Source organism: Hypomesus transpacificus, chromosome 5 (genome assembly GCF_021917145.1).
Source record: "Hypomesus transpacificus isolate Combined female chromosome 5, fHypTra1, whole genome shotgun sequence".
Lineage (NCBI taxonomy): Eukaryota > Metazoa > Chordata > Actinopteri > Osmeriformes > Osmeridae > Hypomesus > Hypomesus transpacificus.
This window is the reverse complement of record NC_061064.1, coordinates 6,138,054-6,156,921: the sequence shown is the minus strand read 5'-3', so window position 1 is coordinate 6,156,921 and position 18,868 is coordinate 6,138,054. Positions and strand designations below refer to the sequence as shown.

Sequence of the window (18,868 nt, the reverse complement as noted above, 5' to 3'; positions counted from 1 at the left end):
CGCTTCCTAGTTATTTGATAGGGACTAACTATCCACCAGAAAAGCCTAATCAGTTAACTTGAAAGTATACTCAAATGATACTAGTCTTTTCTGTTCGTTATTTACTCCCACTTTAAACAAACAACATGCTGCTATGGCGTAGTTTATATCTAACGATTTTAGCAGTCTGAGCGCGAGCATTTTTAGGTGGCACAATTAACCATAGTTACTTGGTTTAGGGCTGGACGCATCAAACCCTTTCTTCATAAACTGACGTGGTTTAAATATATAGTTTTTCTAAAACTATTGTACGTTTGTATTTATTATTAACGTACCAATTAAATCACAATGGCTTGGTAACAAATACAAACGTGTCCCACGTCAACTCCAACATTTTCTGGCAAGTCATAATTTTTTTTTTTTTTTTTTTACTCATTAATTATATACCTAGTCCTAGGCTATATGTAGAAGCCATAAAACATATTTTTTGAATAATTTGTATGTATGATTTAAAAAACATAATTTTAAAACTGGAGAAAGCATGATGCATGTCCACCACTTGGTGGAGTTGTTGCATTTAATGCACTTTGTAGCTGCTTGGCACTGACTAAAAGAAAAGTGTTGGAGGGACAGTTGAAAATGGCAACAATATTTGGCACGATGAAACCAGATTTCAAACGCTTTTAGGATTTTACAAGTTTATGCCTCCTCCGACTTTTCCCAGAGAGAACCTCGGATATGTACGATGTGTGATGAAATTACTTTGGATGTTCACTGTTGCAGTTGTAGCCTATTCGGTTTGGTTAAGCCTTTTGACGGTTTGATTTATTTGTTTATTTTTTGTTCTAGTGGTTAGAAAGCCTGGTTATTGTTGTGGTGCTTTCCGTTCCTTAAACAACGCCCTAGAAAAGATGCAAAGGCCAGTGTCGAGCTATGCTTTAGCCCCGTCCGTCAAAGTGAAACTGCTCAATGCAGGGTTCCAGTCGTCTGCAGACCTGTGTGACTTGCAACCTTTTCAACTCAGCAAAGGTAAATATTATAACGTATTATATTCAATCACTGTACTTTTAAATTATAATTGCACCAGCATCCATGGTTCTGTTCCTTGCACTGGTAAGTAAACTGTATACTGTACAGCTGGCCAATGTTCCCTTTTGTTGCAGATGCAGGCATCTCCCAGGAGGAGGCGGTGGAGGTGCTGCAGGCTGTGAAGTGCGAGTCTGTCCAGGAGAGGGAAGCAGTTGAAAAGCTAACTGCTTTGGAGCTACTCCAGAAAGAACAGGAGTTGGGAAATATTGTAACATTTTGCTCTGCGCTGGATATGGCTTTAGGTGGAGGACTTCCTGTAGGGAAGGTCACTGAGGTGTGCGGGGCCCCTGGCATAGGGAAGACCCAGCTCTGGTAAATAACAAGCAACATCGTACTATTTATTATAAACATGTTCAAAAACACACACATGAACAACTGAATCTTACTGGGGTTTTTTTCATTCAGTATCCAGCTAGCGGTCGATGTGCAGATCCCAGTGTGTTTTGGAGGTTTGGGGGGCAAGGCTGTATTCATTGACACAGAAGGCAGCTTCTTTGTCCAGAGAGTTGTGGACCTAGCACAAGCTGCTGTGGAGCACTGTGCACTGCTGGCTGAAGATGCGGGTAAGGGATGGGGATTAGTAACCAAGAACGTTCTCAATGTCAAAACACTGCATAATATAAAACCATTTAAAACAGTTTATTAAGAATAACAAGAAATTCAAACATGATAAATGTTCAACTACATGGAGGGCTGCTCATGTTATTTGTGCAGTAATTGATAGCTAGCCAAGTAATATTGTCACATGAATAGAACAACTGTTTTAACACGTTGTCATCACCTGGCAACTTGTTATCCATTGATGTATGTGCAGGAACATGCAGCTCAGGCATAATGAAACCATGTAGAGCTCGAGCTTACTGGAGGTACATTCCCCTGCCCTTTGCTTCTGATCTGTCTATTTTTCCCCTTTATCCTTTTTCTTCTCCAGAGCAGCGGGAGGCCTTGAAAGAGTTCACCGTGGAAACGGTCCTCTCCAACCTCTTCGTCTTCCGTTGTCATGACTACGTGGAGCTGTTGGCGGAGACGTACCTCCTGCCTGACTTCCTGGCTCGGCATCCCGAGGTTTGAATTCCCAACAGACTTGGACTGAAAAAAAAAAAAAGAATAACACCACAGATTTCCTAAAATGGACTCCATTTTGTGTTGAGCTTGACTCCATATTATTGTCATAATCTGCAAGTATTGAAACAGCGCCACACAGCCACTGTCTTGTAGCATGGAGCACACAAAATAGGGTGCAAATCTCAAATGAAATGAACACATTTTGTATTTACTTTTGGCACAGTATTATTCATTCTATAATGTAGAATACTAACTTGCACTTCATATGGCCCATGGAACAGAATTCCGACTGTCAATGAAAATGATTGAATCATGAATCAATCCGTTTAGATATTTTTTCAGTTGTGTGTGTGCTGGACCCCTCTCACCCAATCCAGATCCGGCTGGTGGTGATAGATGGCATCGCTTTACCGTTTCGCCAAGACTTCGAGGACCTTTCCCAGAGGACCCGCCTCCTCGGTGGCCTCGCCCTGCAGGCTTTCCGGATGGCAATCAATCATAATGTTGCGGTACGACCCACTAACCCCCATTAATTAGGACCGTACTCTTCCTTCACAAATACGTAAACATCCCACGGAGTTAAACATCTGTTAGAATATCTGCTGTAAACTGCTTTTTTTCTTTTTACAGGCAGGTAGATTAAACCAGATGGGCCGTAAAGGGGGGTGGGGTGTGGGGGGTGGAGGGGTGGGGGTGTTCTGCACCTTGCCAAGATGTAGAGTTGCTGTTTTTGATCAGCAAAAGCATTCCTAAAAATCCCTGGAGCAGATTCACTTTGTTCTAGTAATTTGTTCATTGGCCGCACTCCGGGAGCCTCTGGAGGACACTCAGTAAAACCAACAAAGCTGGTGGTCAGCAGCACACCATGTTCCATTTTGAACAAGGGGCTCCTGGAGGAGTTCTCCGAAGTGCTTCTCATCGAAACGTAGTTGTTTACTTTGCCACTTACTTAATCAGCGGCTGAACTAATAAGACTTCGTTTTTTTGCTCTGTATCAACATCAACAACCCAGTATCAGCTATGGACTTTGTCAGTGCTTCATTAAGTCATACAGCACAGCAGTATTATGATGGTGTCCTGCCATTTTGTTTTTGTCTGATGTTCAACCCTCTTTCCTCTGAACAACTGACAAAGTGAAAAACCTTGCCATATGAAGCAGCCTTTGTGAAGTCTTTATCCCGTAGCTGAGCTTTCAAATTAGATACTGAAACTCAATATATAACCACATTTCTTCACAACCTTAATATAACACTGATGGATTGATCAATGTTTTGTACAGCTCAGTTTCTTTTCATGGAAGTGCGAGTCATCCTTGCCTAAACCCTGAAAAGGAAGCCACTGACGTTCATGTGAGGGTCATCACCACTTCTCTTTAATCCATCCTTAATCCCCATTGAATTATATGAAATAAACTCAATTCAGGGCAAACTGGAAAGAAGAAATGAGAGCAGGGTTTACCTGTAGTTCTCAGAATATTATGTAATACGTTCTAAGGATTTCCCTATAGAGATACAAATCCACTTGTAACTACTGAAGAAAACCATGGATACTTCGAAGATGAATTATACCATTACTGTATTTTTGTCCAGCAAATTTCGGCCAAGCATGTTTATTGCTGTTATTTCAGAGTTCATCGTCAAGGTGACTTGTCATCAGATGCCATGGTTTTCAACACTCATAACCAGCTGCTTCTGTACATTTTCCACAAATCAAGCAGAAGTCATTATCACCCCACGAGAGATGTTTTGCCCCCTAGCGTCACAGCTGTAAGAGGCTGCTACGGATGGGGCTGCAACTGAAGTGGAAAACAACAAAAAAGGGGATTAGAGCATTTTGAAGAATCATATCATGTAAACCAAACCCAAATCTTTGCTAGACTTTAATGAATGATGTCTACCAGCTAGTTAACACCACGCCATAAGTTCCCAGGAATTGTGGTTGACACAGACAATTGATACTAATATTGTTCTGTGAAATGTTAAACTTGGATCACACAGGACTTTGTACGTTTTATAAAGGCTGTCACTGTGTTTAGGTTGTTCTTACCAATCAGATGACAACACAAATCTGGAGTGGACAGGCAAAGCTCATACCAGCTTTAGGTAAGAACGTATATTCTGTTGTACTAGCAGCAACTCATGAAACAAACCCTAGTCCCCTGGAAAACAAACAGCATTTCACATGAAATCACGTAGGCCGAAATGTAACTGCGAGTCTAGCCAAAGCGGCCTGTCTGCCTATAACTCGTGAGTATAAGTGTCTGCAGCGCTGGATGAGAATCGATGCACTTAGGACTGTAATTGCAGTTCCCGTTGTTCACATCTGTGTCGGTGTGATCCGTGTCTCCCTGCAGGTGAGAGCTGGGGCCACGCTGCCCCGCAGCGGCTCATCCTACGCTGGGAGGGAACGCACAGGTATCATCAAAAAACACTCGACACCTTTAAGTCTGCTGAAAGGATGCCCGCCGGCGTCTGAAAAGCCAAGACGCCACGCGTACACGCGCGCACACCGAACAGCACGCCCAGTCAGAGCCAGGTCGTTAGCGGCTGAAACGCAACACACTTTGAGGCGCTTCAGTCTTCCGTGTGAGGGGGGGTGGACAGAAAGAGCGTGTCGCTTTAGCAGACGGCGCTGGCTTGCCCCTTTGTTGGCCGTCCTCTCTGCATCCACATTGCCTACTGGCCACCCATCATTCGAGAGAGAGACACCTGAGGTCTCCTCGCAGCATGAGCTTCTGTCGAGAATCTCTTTATAGTTCATACCCAGCCTGAAAGTCAATCGTTGTCCTTCCATAAAGAGTGAACAGACGAGGTCGGACGGAGAGAGAAGAATGTAGCTGTGAACTCTGTTTATTGTGTCAGAAAAGACAGTTGTGGAACATTCAGTGACAACAGACACCCAATGTTTTCTTTCACCTAGACTGGCGTCCCTGTTCAAGTCCCCCAGCCAGATGGAAGCCACAGTGCCGTACCAGATCACTGTAAGTACGAGCCACTTGTCCTTCCTATCTGCCTGTCCCAACAAAGTGGAGGGGGAGGGGGGGGTGATGTTTTATTGGCATGTCTGTATGTGCGGTTCTACTGATCTGGCCTCTTGCTAGCAATGTCTTCGCTGATCTGAATGCATGGCCAATGGTTGAGCCAGGTCCCAAAGGTGCTCGCCTCACAGGATGCCAAGCAAAGACACTTGTGGTGAACTTGGCACGTTGTCTTGTAATGTCCATCTCTTTTGGCTTTGGCAGTGATTGTCTGTTTTGTAGCAGGCCCTTACATAGTCTTTGCAATATTGCTGTCATATAGAAAGCACAGTTTTGATGAGAGTTGCATAGACTGCAATGGATAGCATTAAACACCATGGCCACCAAAGGTATGTCGCTCAGTGGAGGAACAAGTGCAAACATGCGGGGGAATGTAAGGTATTTCATAACACCGTAAATCCTTGTGCAACAGCTATTTCTAACAACATTGAAGTTATGTGTTTGATGTTGTATCATGTCATATGGGGCTTTGTTAAGGTGCACCCTGGGTATAACTAGCACATTTTCAGACCATTTTTAGGTGTACATTCTACACTCAACCAGTGACTGTTTAAAAGTGCCATATGTTGGATATGTATATGCTGTATATATGTATAAATGGTATGTGTATAGCTGCCATGTGGATTTGGCATGAAGAGATGTGTAAATGTATACAAATCTGTTTATAGGTCACAACATTTGAGGACAAGGATATTTCATTTCAATTGTTAACCAACTTTTTTTTTCCTCCAGGCTGAAGGCTTCCGGGATTTGATGTCATCAGACCAACCAATGACCTTGGTTGACCCTTCTACAAGCCAATCAGGAAGCTTCAGCAAGAGGCCCCGAATGCAGAATGAATCAAATATAAAAACGTAGGGCATTTAGAAGTATAGCCTGTATTTCTAATCTGTTTATATATTCTTTGTTTGTTGATAGATAAGATAATGTGAATGTTTGCCATCGTTGCTGAAAGTGTTTTGGAATGTATATAATTTGTGAGGTGAATCTTAATGTTCCATATTTTCTCTGGGGTTTTGAAATCATTTTACTCATGTCTTTTATAACTAGGATGTTACCCATTTTCTTGCTATCAATTTGGTATGATTAAAAACAACGGTTCGTTCTAGATCCTTTTTGTTAAACCTAACCTTGAAATTGAACAAATGTTACTTTTTCAAGATGGGAATGATCTCACAATGTATGTTATAGTTGCATCAGGGGCGTAGCCAGAAAAATAGTAGGCATCTTTTCATTTTTTTTTTTTTTTTTAAACTTATTTACTTTGCGATGTGCACCCAGTGCATAATTTTTCGGAGATATTTTCGTTTTTGGGTAGGCCTTCGAACAAATTGGGTAGGCCTGTGCCTACCCGTGGCTACGCCCCTGAGTTGCATACCTTCCAAAGTTGCTTATGATCTGACACCAGGCAGTAGGTTTTGAAAGATACAATTCAGTCCAAATCCCCTTGACATGCTATCGGGTGAGTTTCTGTGTTGGCTGTAAATCCTGCACAAACAAACTACTCTTGAGATGACTGAGAGCATCTGTCCTACTGCACCACAGATATGTCACACTGCTCTCAGTTGAGTGGCTGGGAGTGAGATTGTGATGCATCTCTGTAATTAGATTATACCCTTTAGAGCTGGCCTCTGCAGCCGTGTGGGAAGGAAATGCAAGCATTTTGTTTCACATGGACAAACTTGCAGTTTGAGTGTTCAGCTCACACCGTTTTTAATGTCATCTGTTCGACACTGCATCCACAATGACTTTGGAAGCAGTAGCTACAAAGTGAAAGCCAAACATTTCTATATGCTGTTCACACACATGCACACATTTTAAAGGGAAACTTGCGGTGGTATAGACCCTGTCAGACAAAGTTGAAGCATTTCCAGTAGAACCAGAACTATGTACAAAAATGGACCATGAACCTTTATTATTCTTTTGTTTTTTTAAATACTTACTGATGTGATGTCCAATGCATTTTCTTTATAATAGCAGTTACTGGTATAAAATAACTTAAAATGACTAAATTAGGTTGCAAATCATTAATTCCTGTAACTGAATAGAGTGAAGCCCACCCCAGATAATATTTATAGCATGTCCCATATACACACTCGCTAAAAACGTGATACACACCACAGCTTGTTGACATAGAGCCACTGTATGTTAGCAAGATAATGTTATAACATAAGCAGCGGAAATGTCGACTTTATTAAACCACCACGGCACGCGCTCGGAGGGTGCTTTTCTATCGTATCTCCCAACCCCGTTTTCCGTAGTTTGCACCGCAGGTGAGGAATCGAGTTTGTAACGATTGCCTTGCGTGCGCGTTCACGAACCGTGGCAAATCTGTGAACGCTCTCCCCACTATCTCACAAGCCCTCCCTCCTCTCCTACGTCATCAGCATCCACCCATCCTTATTTGTGATTGAGCGAAAGCCTTGTTCACGCGCGCGCGTCCCCAACCGGCGCGAGTGGAGAGCAGTCCAGCCAGCGATTCGAAGTAGTCTTCTTGCCCGGCTTGAGCTGTTTCTTGTCTGTCCAGGAATGAGAAGTGATGGCCGGTTCTGCAACAGAGGAGAAAACCTTCCGAAGGTTCTTGGAACTCTTCCTCCGAGAGATGAGACCTCCTCTTCAGGAGAACGACCCTCTACCAATGCGCCCTTTGTCGGACCTCATCACGGAGGACGAAGTGGAAGGGGAATGCCTCGACCTCTGTCTTCAGCACCTGTGCAAATAGTTAAGTAATGATTTGATGTCATTCATATATGATCTGTTAGCAGTTTGCACTTTTAAATTTCTGGGGTGGCTTGGTAACCGGTCTATTCCAATGCTATCGAGAGTTGGCAAGGTTGCTTTTACGCAAACTCAGGCGTATGAACGACCGAACTCAAACCTGGCACTTTAGAAACTCACGCACTGAGTCGTTAGTGGTTCCAAGATGTCTGTTTACAAATCTTCTGTCATGGTTAATCATACAAATGTGTCTAGTACCGTATAAACTATGCAAACGCTTTAATTAAGACATGACAGCCTATGCAAAATGATCTGTCATTATTTGATGTTTAAAACAGAATTGTAAGGTAGACGTTGTAGCGTACATGATCAATACCGTTTAGATTACAATTTAACAGGTTTATATTTCCTCTCGTACCAAAAATGTGTTCCAACGATATTTCTTTTACTTGCATATTCGCGATCTCGCTAAGGTGAATCCCCTCCTTGCGTATCTCGACGTCATTCCTTTCAATGAGGTACATTGCCAGCATTTGTAATAACCATTGTATATCCACGTGCTATTTTTAGAACACGAATACCGTAGGCTACATATTAGTGGGACTTGATATTTAAAACAACGTGTATAAAAGCAACGGTTGTACTAAGTGCTTAATTCTCGGAATTCCATCATGTTTTCTTGCCAACATTGCATATGTCACACAAATTTGGTCCCCGGTTTCTGGGAATTCACATTCTTGCATCAATACCACCCGTTCGCAGCCGGACACCACTTAAATTACGTTTAACGTGGAATGTGTGGGAAGGAGAGCGCATTTTGAGATGTTGTCCGCCTTACATGCAAAAATAGTACATCATTAAGACGAGAGCAAAGAAAGGGAAGAGAAACTGCCAAGCCAGTCCTACATTTTAAAACACGAGAAATAGTAGGATGTAATTTGCGCGCGTAATGGTCAGCTTTAGAAATGGGCAAATATGGGCTAGTTTCAGGACCAAGCATTTGCGAATAGCCGGCAAACAGATGTCTGCGATGGAAATTCTATACCTGGCTCCTAGTTAAGAGACTTTTGACTTAAGTTTTTAATGTGCTTTATAAAGCTTTAAAAAAAAAAAGTACATGTGATTTTTAGAATGGACAGTTTTGTATGTGTGTGTGTATGTGCGATGCTGAGCAAGAGAACACCCCATTACACGGGGCAGATGTTTCCCATTTGCAATGCTAAGAGAAGCAGTATTGGGTTGTTATACATTATCAGTCTGTTGGATCTGTCCTGCACAAAGAGCTTATTGTTCGATACTTTTTTTGTTTTATTCAAATGTTCAGAGAGCAGTGAGAACGGAGACCTAGCTTCCAGATCTCGCGCTAGTATTGACACACGATGTTGATCCACTTGAGAGCAGGGTTCAGTGGCTTTTTGATTCATTTAATCATTTCGAGGAAAGATGAAGGTCAAATGAATACACAAAGATTTTGTGAAATTAACCCAAATAGCACTAACATCTTTACATTCATTTTAAACACGAATGTACTTTTTGGATAGGCTATTTGCTTTGGTTTTAGAACATTTTTGCCTTCAGATCTACATTAGTTATGTATACTTTCATGATGTCGTTTCTTCAGTTATAATGATGGTTCTTTTGAGGTAGAACAGTGTCTTAATTGGACACTCACGCTGCGTGTTGCTGGCATCACCTCCTTCCGCTGTGATTCAGCTAAACGTGTGATTACTTTGTCTCTGGGTTGAAGATCTAATAATAGACCAGGAAAAGAGATGGAGATCCCCTTTGCTCTCCGTGTGTGTGCGTATGTGCGTGCGGGGGGATTACTGGGTGTGAAAGAAGTGTGTCCTGACGGTAGGTGGAGGTGAACAGATGTGTGTACGGGTCTGTGTGTGTCTGCAAGTGACGGCAGTATGAATAAGGTGTGGTCTCACATCCTCCTTTTGAGATGGCTGAAGAATCTGTTTTGAAGAGCGGAGAAAAACAGCAAGGCTTCACACTTTAGCGTGGTGGTGGTGGTGGGGGGGGGGGGGGGACATTGTGACATGGTACATCCCGAACGACGTCACCAGGTTCCGCGTGTGGGTGAGACGCGCGGCCCTCCTCCTCTTGCCATGGCTGACGCGCACCGATACGTTTGGAGGATGAGGGAATCACGACAAGGCAACGGAGCTGCGTTCGCTATCAGACACGTCACGTTGAAACTCAGGTCACTTTTAGTACTAGGTATTTTAGGATTGTTCACGGGGGGGGGGGGGGGGGGGGGGGTGGAATAGACTACGTTGTACACTAATATCTTAGGGTATACATTTCTAAAGGTTCCTGGTGATGGGAATGCTTTTGTTTAGTGAAGACGATGCATGTCTAACTAGATGTTTTAGATGCTTCTCCATATTTACAGATGATGTCACAAATTGTCTTTAAAAAGTCATTAAGGATTTTTTACCTTGACTTCTCTTCAGACATAGATAGGTTGTCATTAGAAGATGTAGTTCCTAATATTATTTGGACGTACATGGTCATCTACAAAAGATTTTGCCTGTATTTCTTTTATTTTTAGACCTGGAGACACCAAACCCCAATAAACAATTCCATTAATTTTACAATGACAAATGAGGTTTGCATATTCACGCATTTCAGTATCTCACTGCGGTAAGCTTCTATCTGTTTTGAGATCGAGTTGGTTACGCTACACTCTCAAAACCATCATCAATGAGTAGCCTGTATCAACTTGGCCCCACCTCATCTAGCGAGGCTCTCCTGTGCTCAGGTCAAGCACACAAATAACCTGATAACAAGGCTAATGACAGAAGCAGCCACGAATGCCCAAGTCGGCTCGTGGGAAGCCAACATCAGCTGCGCGGCTTCTACATTCATCCTCGTCTTACAAGACCAGTAAAAAAGGGTTTGTGTTCTTCTCTTTAACGACGACTGTAGACTGCAGAGTGAGTGAGAGAGGAACATGATGGATGGTGTCAGAAGGCTAATTTGTTTGAGGTGGGGAACTTCCACCAGGCAATGGTGACCAAAATAACCACACAAGGATTTGACGCTCTCCATTATTCAACACATCCATCGGGATGAGCAATGGTACAACACCCGGTTAGACGAGCTGAAAACGGTGTGCCGTCTCCAGGGATGGCTAGCTCTGATGCTAACGGATCCTGAGGGTGATTAGAAGAGCGATCGTGACGGAGGAAGGGAAGGATGGAGAGGTGAGCCATGACTAAGCCTCTTCCTTTCATCCCTCCTCTTGTTTCCCTCCATCCACTCTCTCCCGCTGCCCCCCCCCGGTACCCCTACTGGGAGTGCTGATAGACAGTAATTGAGAGAGGAGAGCACTCCCAAACCTCATTAAACAGGCACGTCTCCCACAGCTGTAAACAACCCCCGCTCGCACACATCCGGAGTTTTCCAAGACACGCGCACGCCAACACGCACCCGAATCCAATGTCCACACGACACCTTAGGTTTCCTCGCGCTGCCGAAAGGAACAGCGTGTGGCGTCGGAAGGGTCGCAACTGATGGGCGTGTTAATGAGCACTGCTGTGTGACCGGATTGTACAGCAGGAAGGGCAGGGGAGGGGGGGATGCATTTGCATGTTAAACACTCATGTCACCACATCTCTCTCCATTCGTAACGCAACAGGAAGAGATGGGGGTCATCTGTGCCGTCGGTCCCGATGGCCCCAAAGGGTGGCCAAGGTTTACCTTGCGGATCTACGGCCAATTACAATGTTCAAACAAGGTAATAATAATAAAATAATTGAAAACGATACTGTTGACTTGGTGCAAAGTACGGTACTTGAAGACACTATGGGAGAGGGTCTGCGATGAAATAGGAACGTTCACAATTCACCCATTTCCTTTTTTGACATGGCCAGTAATGCACGTCTGCGAACGATGATCCATTCCTTTTTATTTTCGAGTGCCTCTAAAGTGTGTTGCTTCACACAAACATGATAATCATTAATTCATGCACAAGTGCCCTGATGACATTGTCCCCTTAGTCGTTTGTGCGAAGCCAAACTGGGCCAAGAGATTTTTTGGCATTGCATTAGAGCATGATTGTTCTTCAACACTAGCAGCAGCTGCTCCAAAGAGCTCGCCATCACAGACGCACACCACACACACACACACACACACACACACACACACACACACACACACACACACACACACACACACACACACACACACACACACACACACACAAACACACACACACACACCCACACAAGCAAGAAACATGATCAGATATTTTACAGAGGCAGACGGCACACACCTGCCGCCTTAACTAGGTTGTAAAAAAAACAAAACAAAAAAAGGGGTGGGGTCTGCCGGCAAACCCCACCCTACCACCTTAACTAACACATTTTCTGCGGGAAACCCTGCCTCAAGCTTAGACAGAGGGCCTCAGACAGTCTGGCTCTGTTGACATAAATGTTAAGACGGAACAGAGGCTAAAAGTCAAAGACAACCTTCCCATGCTACAGGCAGGCCACGTGTGAAGGCAGAATGTGACAAACACGTGTGACACTCATGTAAGCATGGGGTTAGGGTAAGCCTCCTCAATAGACTTGAGGCACTCTGGCACACGGTATTGCCCCCACTGAAACTCAAAATGTGTCTCTCACATTTCCTTCAGCATCAGTTCATCATGAAGATGTGTCCTCAGTCTGGCATTGCTCTTTTGTTGGAACTGACCAGAGGCGGCGAATTAAAACTGCTGTTGTTCAGTAACGGGACCTTTTATTTCTAATTCATTGTCCACACTTTTGTACTCGGTTTTGCTCCCCCCCGTGCAATACCTATAGTGCATTAATGCCCTTGGTCATACTACTAGATCTGGGCAATTAAGGTCTTTGTGTTTTATATTTTAATAGATTTTTTAATAACCCTAACACCTGTTTGTTACATTATTTTTTTTAAACTTCCAAACCATTTCTTAAGGGGAAATATGAACAATGTGAAACTACAAAGGGATTGCAGAGGAAGCGAGAAGTACCTAAAATATGATGAGTATCAAACACATTGAATAGGGATAGTCGTAATAGTCGTTAGTTACTAAGAATTTTCAGACAAGGTTCATTTCCTCCTCTCTTATTCAGTTCAGGTTTACAGTAAGAAACAACTCTCAACATGGAGGATGTACTAGACCAGAGAAGACACTATTGGCATGGCCGTGTAGATTACAAATACTACATTCTTGCACTACTACACTTACCATCTGTCTTATTTCCAACCAGCAGTCCCTTTGTCACTTACAATGGATATACTGTAGTAATATAATTGCACATCATATCTACATCACAAGGATCAAAGGAAGAATTTGTCAAACCCACAGCAAAATGAATTGGGGTTTGTGTTTCGAATGGATCATAAAACAATTACAGCCTATGGTGAATATAATCAGATCTGACAGGCTTGTCCAGTCGTTGCCCTGACTTTCTCAGGACACGGGGATAATAGCCTGAGTGAACATGTCTCTCCAATGCTGGTTCTCTCATTGTAGCCGAGGGCTGAATTAACTGCCCTGCGCACTTGCAATCGATGTGGCTCGATTTAGAATAACTGGCCAGGCTAAACAAGGGCAACGGAGAGAAAGAGAAATGGATCCTCCGGGATTAACCATTCACGACTCACAAATCACTGAAGGCATCCTCTTCTTTTGACTTACTCGGCCGCGAATGATCTCTTTTCTGACGAGGACCTTTTTCATTTGGACTTGCTTTGGGACCCATCGTCAATGTCTCATGGATTGGCACAAGGGTCAGAGGGAGCGTCTTTAGTGAATCTTTTTTCGTTCTTTCTCCCTTTTACTTTTGAACATCTACTGGCCAATGTTCCGTTTCCTGGGGCCATGTGACTGGGCCCATCTCTGTTCATCTGGGCCCGGCACTAGCTCACTGACATTTGTAGTCCTACGGGCCTCTTTCTGCACATCACCCACAGCACGACCTTGCACATGCTGTGCAAAAGCATTCCAGTGTTAACAGAAGAGAATTGATGAAAGATGAGCGCAATCACAAATGATGTCAGGTTGCAAATTAAAACTCAAAATGACTCTAGAAAGCTATTGTCTGGTAAGTGGCTCTTTAATTGCAGTGATCATTAGCCACCACGTGTGTCGGCCACGTAAACAGGGTAGGCGCCCATTAGAGAACAATTGTTTCAGACTGTTCGACATAAGATGGAACCTGCCGTTATTCATAGCACAGCCTAAGTGGAACTGTCACAGAGCTGCAAATAGGGTCTGGAAGTGCTTTGACTTCATACTGGGAAGCTAACCTCATTTCCAGAGAGCTGCGTGTGTTGTAGCAATCACCCAGTTGGCCTATGGACTGCCATTATTTTGGCAGATGAGAAAAGACATGGAGTAATTATCAGCATCAGGGTTGGCCCAATACGTGTGTGTGTTTAAACAAGCTAAAAACACCCAGCACCTGTACAGGCCTTACATAAGAGCTGCAGACCATGCACCAGCACTTTGCTCCAAAGTGTTGCGCAATTTGTGGGGATGCCAGATTATGATGAAACAAATGGCCTCCTTAAAGGGTCCTTCAAGGTTGTCTCCCCTTCAAGCTTTTCATTTGTCTAAGAGAGGTCTGTCACCCTATCCGCCATGCCCGGCCAACTAGTTGGATGGAAATATGATTAATTTGCCAGCACCAGCCAGTCACATAGCAATTACTCGGAGAGTGTTGGATGCCAGTTACTGCCGATACATCTTCGCCAGGTCAACTGCGATCCCGATGCACGACATTTTGTGTCTATCTATTGGAACACCGGAGGTCACTTCCAGGCCTGCAGTGCAGCGAGCGTCATAAATATCAAGTCACCCCAATGTCAAGACCAGCATGTTGATTTAAAAGGGGAACAGCAAGTACGTTCAAAACGGTCTGTCCTTTTGAATCCCCGGAGAAGATGCTTGACTTAACAAGCAGTTACCACATGCAACATTAGTTGTAAATGGCAAGTCTTGAACTCACTGCGTGTAGTGGGTATCTGCAGAGACATTAGATGTTTTATTCCAATATTTTATACTGCTTATTGACTATTGAGAGCAATTGCCTTTCTAGCGAGGATGCTCAAGTATTTTGTCATTTTATAGCAGACCAATCAGATCATTCACTGAAGTCCCTAATGAATTGTCTCAGGATGAAATGACCCATTTTAGAGCTGAACTAGTTTCAGAATCTAAAACATGGATATAATGTCATCGTTTAAAAAGTTGAAAGGACAGACGTCATACCCAATATTGTTATCAATCAAAGACAATCAGCTCTTCAATCTTCAAAGTCACTTTGAAATGCCCTACCCTGTGGAAACCAACCCAAACCGTAATGTTTACATCAACAAATCTTGATGTCAGCGCTGTAGACCTTTTGAATTCAGTGAAGGATGGTTAAAACGTGCACGAAATGCAGTGGATGATGTTTTGTCATCATCCTGCAATGGAACCTCAGAGGGCTCACCGTGCATCTGTCTGTTTGACCATGGACAACCCCCCCCTTCTCCCCCAACTCCTCTCCTCAACCAAGTATGCTTCTGAGTGAGATTTCAGCCCATCCCCTTGGAGAACCCTACCAACAGGCTTGGGCTGCTCTGAGGAGGACTGCACCGAGGAGTTCTAGAACACGGCTCTGCAAATGGATGCTGTCCCAAGTCCCATCGGCACCTGTCTCTCCTTAGAGGTTCTCCCGGGTCCTTGGAGGCCTCCTATCTTAAAGCTATTTAGGCCTGACACTGCCACACAGACTCTGTCTGACACAGTTACCACAGTTTAAAGCAACAGTCTCCCGACGAAGGAGCGAGCGCCGTCTGGAGATCCAGGATCGGCTGTCCTGGTAGTCACTGCTTATCGTCACCCCAGAAGCGGGATCGGGGGGTGGCCACGTTCCCTCCAGCCGTCCATCGGCCTCTCCTCTCTTCCCCGTCCCCCTAGTCCTGGCGGTTGGGTTATCCCGGGCAAAGGGAAAATACTTGCAGGAGTAATCCCTTAATCAGAGTGTCTCCCAGGGATTAACATGGAAGTGCAGCCCCAGCCAGTCCTCTGTGGGCCAGCCACGCCAGCCTGCTTCCCACTGCTTAACCCCTCCACTAATTTGGTTGTACGTAGGCATGGTTCTACCACTTGGCAGCAGGGATGTGCCTCTGCCTGCACCTTCCTGCTCTGGGCCATGAACTTGTAATCTAGGCTGTACTGTGTGACTGGAAAGGACGGTTTTCTTACGAGTTGGCTGGGCCTGTTCTAAGGGCCGTGTTTGTTTCTTAAGATATGTGTAGTCTTGGTAAGGGACATCCAATCGTTGTCTCTCCAGACTTTGTTAAATGTCAGTCTCAAGGATGAATGCCAAAAACTATAATTATAGTTAATCTCAGTTAAGACAAACACTGGGTGCTACCAATGTGGTATAATAAACAAAACAAAAAAGACATTCTTAGCTATTGATTGCTCAAAAAAGCTATAGATTTTTAAAGCTGGGTGTCATTGTGTCGTCCAAGATTGTGAGTGGCCATGCTGCTAGAGCAGCCCCCGAATCCCTCCACTAAAGGGTAGGTCAAGGGCATCTGAAGTTGCCCAAACCGGAGGAACGCCGACGCACCGTTCCGCTACCTGTCCTTTTCCCCCCTCGCTGTTTGTTCTCTACCTTTCTCGCCTTCTTCCGTCTTCAAAAGAGGGATGTGTGGAGGCGGGAGATGGCTGCCCCACATTCCGAAGCCGCTCGCTTCCTCCTGCTACGTGCCCGTGTCTGGCGGCTTTCACCAGCCCCTCTGGGGGTTTAGATACTGTTTTTAGCAGCTCTTTGCTAGCATCTGCTTAAGGTACCCTCAAACTCGCACCGGCCTCGACTGAGGTCTCATCCTTGCGTCCACCGTGTCTTGTCCCCCTGAGATCTCTAAAAGCTCACGGATGGGTGGACGGCCATCATGTGGATTTCTAACAGTTATTCACGTCTCTTCCAAAATAAAGGCGGCACAGCATGACTCGTGCACTTCCTTAAACTCTATTGTATGTGGCAGTATCACCAACCTGACTGGTGAATTTCCGGAGGAAAGGGTGAACGATATGAGCCTTTCGGATAACAGAGGATTTACAAAGGTTAGTTGGCCTGTTCATGAGGGATGAATAGCTAAAATCCTACGGATATAGTGTCTACCCGTGGATTACTGCTATTTTTATGTGTTTATCAACCAATCACTGAAATAGACAAGTAATCCTTTCGGTTGTCTCCTACAGAAACAGGCACCTTTTTGCCAGCTCTGTAGATGCTCCAGGTTTTTTTCGATTCACACCCTCTTATGCCTCTGCTTCTTTCTGTAGAACAACATTACGGATGTACTGTATGTGGAGATGCCTGTCTGATGTCAGCCTGTTTATCCAGCTTCTTTGTATATGGGCAGCCCATAGTCAAATGTTGAGTCATATGTTTGCAGCAGAAGAACGAAATGCAAAATAGGTCCTCTGTCGGAATCCCTACTTACCAACCAAGAGCTTAGTCTGTGCAGGCAAAATGCAAATTACAGGTGCAGAACAGGATGCAAAAACGATGTGATACTGCCCGTAGCATGCATGCCTGTGTATACAGCAATGAGAAAAATTGCTGTTTTGCTTCTCGGTGTTCCCACAGAAATATGTAGTACTTGAGACGAGGACAAGTCATTCTGTTTCTATAGGATATCGTAAATATAGTATATCTGTTTTTATAGGATATTCAACATGACCAACGTTTTAGGGGCACTGCCATCATGTGACATCCCCTTCATTTATATTATTAAGTCACTATGATATGTAAATTGTAGTGTTGTGTTAAAGACCCATACTATAGTGTATCCTAAACTGTGAAAGAGATGTAGAAGTTAGCACCATTTATTGAATCGTAAATGTGTCTGCGTATCAATTCTTTATTACAGTGGATAAAGTTGGCTGCACATAACGCCCGTGATGATTGGATGACACATTATACCACGGGCGATGTGCCTTAGGGCTTCCAGACAGAATTTGAACCCTCTCTGAAGTGCCTTGCCCTGTCTGGCCAATAGTGAATAGCAGTGTCCTTTCTTATCCAGGCTCTAAGCTGCTTTACCCCGAATCCCTCGCACAGTGGGACAGACATGCAGACGCAACAGTGGCCATGTTTGGGATCATGTGACACCACAACACCCGATAGAGAAAGTCTGCATTATTGAGGCAGCTGCCACCTACATATTTAATTGAGGCACCCTGCTATTAACTTACAATTCTCAATGCTAACTAACAATTCTCAAAGCCCCCCCCTCCGTCCTAGTCTTCATTACATGCTTATCAAAAAGTGTAGCCTGCGTAAAGGCTCCCTGTATAATTGCCGCCTTTTATTCTTAGATCCATTTGATCGGTTCGACAGATATATTTCATCTGCAAACAAAGGGGATTCGGCGATAAGCAGCGTTGCGAATGCGCAGCGAAGTTGGCAGAATATGAATCCCCTTCCAGGTCATTAAGTGATGGTCAAAGAGAGTTGCCTTTTTTAAGTCTCCTAAGAGTCCTGTGCTAACCCTTCTTCTAGTGGCGCTCTGTGTATGGCTAGACTCAAGCTTATTTACTCAGTCCCACTCCCCTGACTGCCTAGAAGACCAGATGGCCTACTTACTAAAGCAGGACCCGAGAATCTGGGACCGTTTCTGTCATTGTGGTGGCGTTGTCCACAGCTATGTCTAATCCTCTCAACTGAAGCCCAGTCTCGGAATGATCGCTACATGCATGCAAATCCCCTCAAAAGCGTCTGAAGATGGTTTTAAATCAGACTGATCATATCGATCAAAGAAAGACGTATTAAATCCCGCCCCCCTAAGTGCTGCAGTGCTTGGATGGCACCGATACGGTCGAGGGGCAACAAGCAGTCAACCGACCAGACCCACCTGTGCGAGGGGCCCCTCCGCTTGGAGGCGGCACACCGCGTACTGCATGAGCCCTCGCCGCTAACACCGCCTCTGCAG

The 18,868-nt window shown here is 44.4% G+C and overlaps 2 protein-coding genes across 2 annotated transcripts in view; both read left to right on the top strand.

Moving 5' to 3' along the window:
- The first annotated feature begins 557 nt into the window (after positions 1-557).
- Positions 558-6,278, top strand: rad51c (RAD51 paralog C). The gene is made up of 9 exons (XM_047020308.1): positions 558-1,008; positions 1,143-1,380; positions 1,474-1,631; positions 2,000-2,133; positions 2,511-2,642; positions 4,169-4,235; positions 4,487-4,547; positions 5,053-5,113; positions 5,903-6,278. The coding sequence occupies exons 1-9, from the start codon at positions 891-893 to the stop codon at positions 6,026-6,028; spliced, it is 1,095 nt and encodes a 364-aa protein (XP_046876264.1). The 5' UTR covers positions 558-890; the 3' UTR covers positions 6,029-6,278.
- A 1,317-nt stretch (positions 6,279-7,595) lies between these two features.
- ppm1e (protein phosphatase, Mg2+/Mn2+ dependent, 1E) overlaps positions 7,596-18,868 on the top strand; it is a 33,771-nt gene continuing 22,498 nt past the window's right edge. The window contains exon 1 of the mRNA XM_047020287.1: positions 7,596-7,891. Coding sequence (XP_046876243.1) covers positions 7,710-7,891 — 182 coding nt within the window. The 5' untranslated portion in view covers positions 7,596-7,709. The remainder of the gene's footprint in view (positions 7,892-18,868) is intronic.

Excerpts from the sequence above, each read along its gene's own strand:
- rad51c (XM_047020308.1), top strand. The coding sequence starts at position 891 with ATGCAAAGGCCAGTGTCGAGCTATGCTTTAGCCCCGTCCGTCAAAGTG. Across the intron at positions 1,009-1,142 it reads ACCTTTTCAACTCAGCAAAG|ATGCAGGCATCTCCCAGGAG; the intron begins GTAAATATTATA and ends CTTTTGTTGCAG. Across the intron at positions 2,643-4,168 it reads CAATCAATCATAATGTTGCG|GTTGTTCTTACCAATCAGAT; the intron begins GTACGACCCACT and ends CACTGTGTTTAG.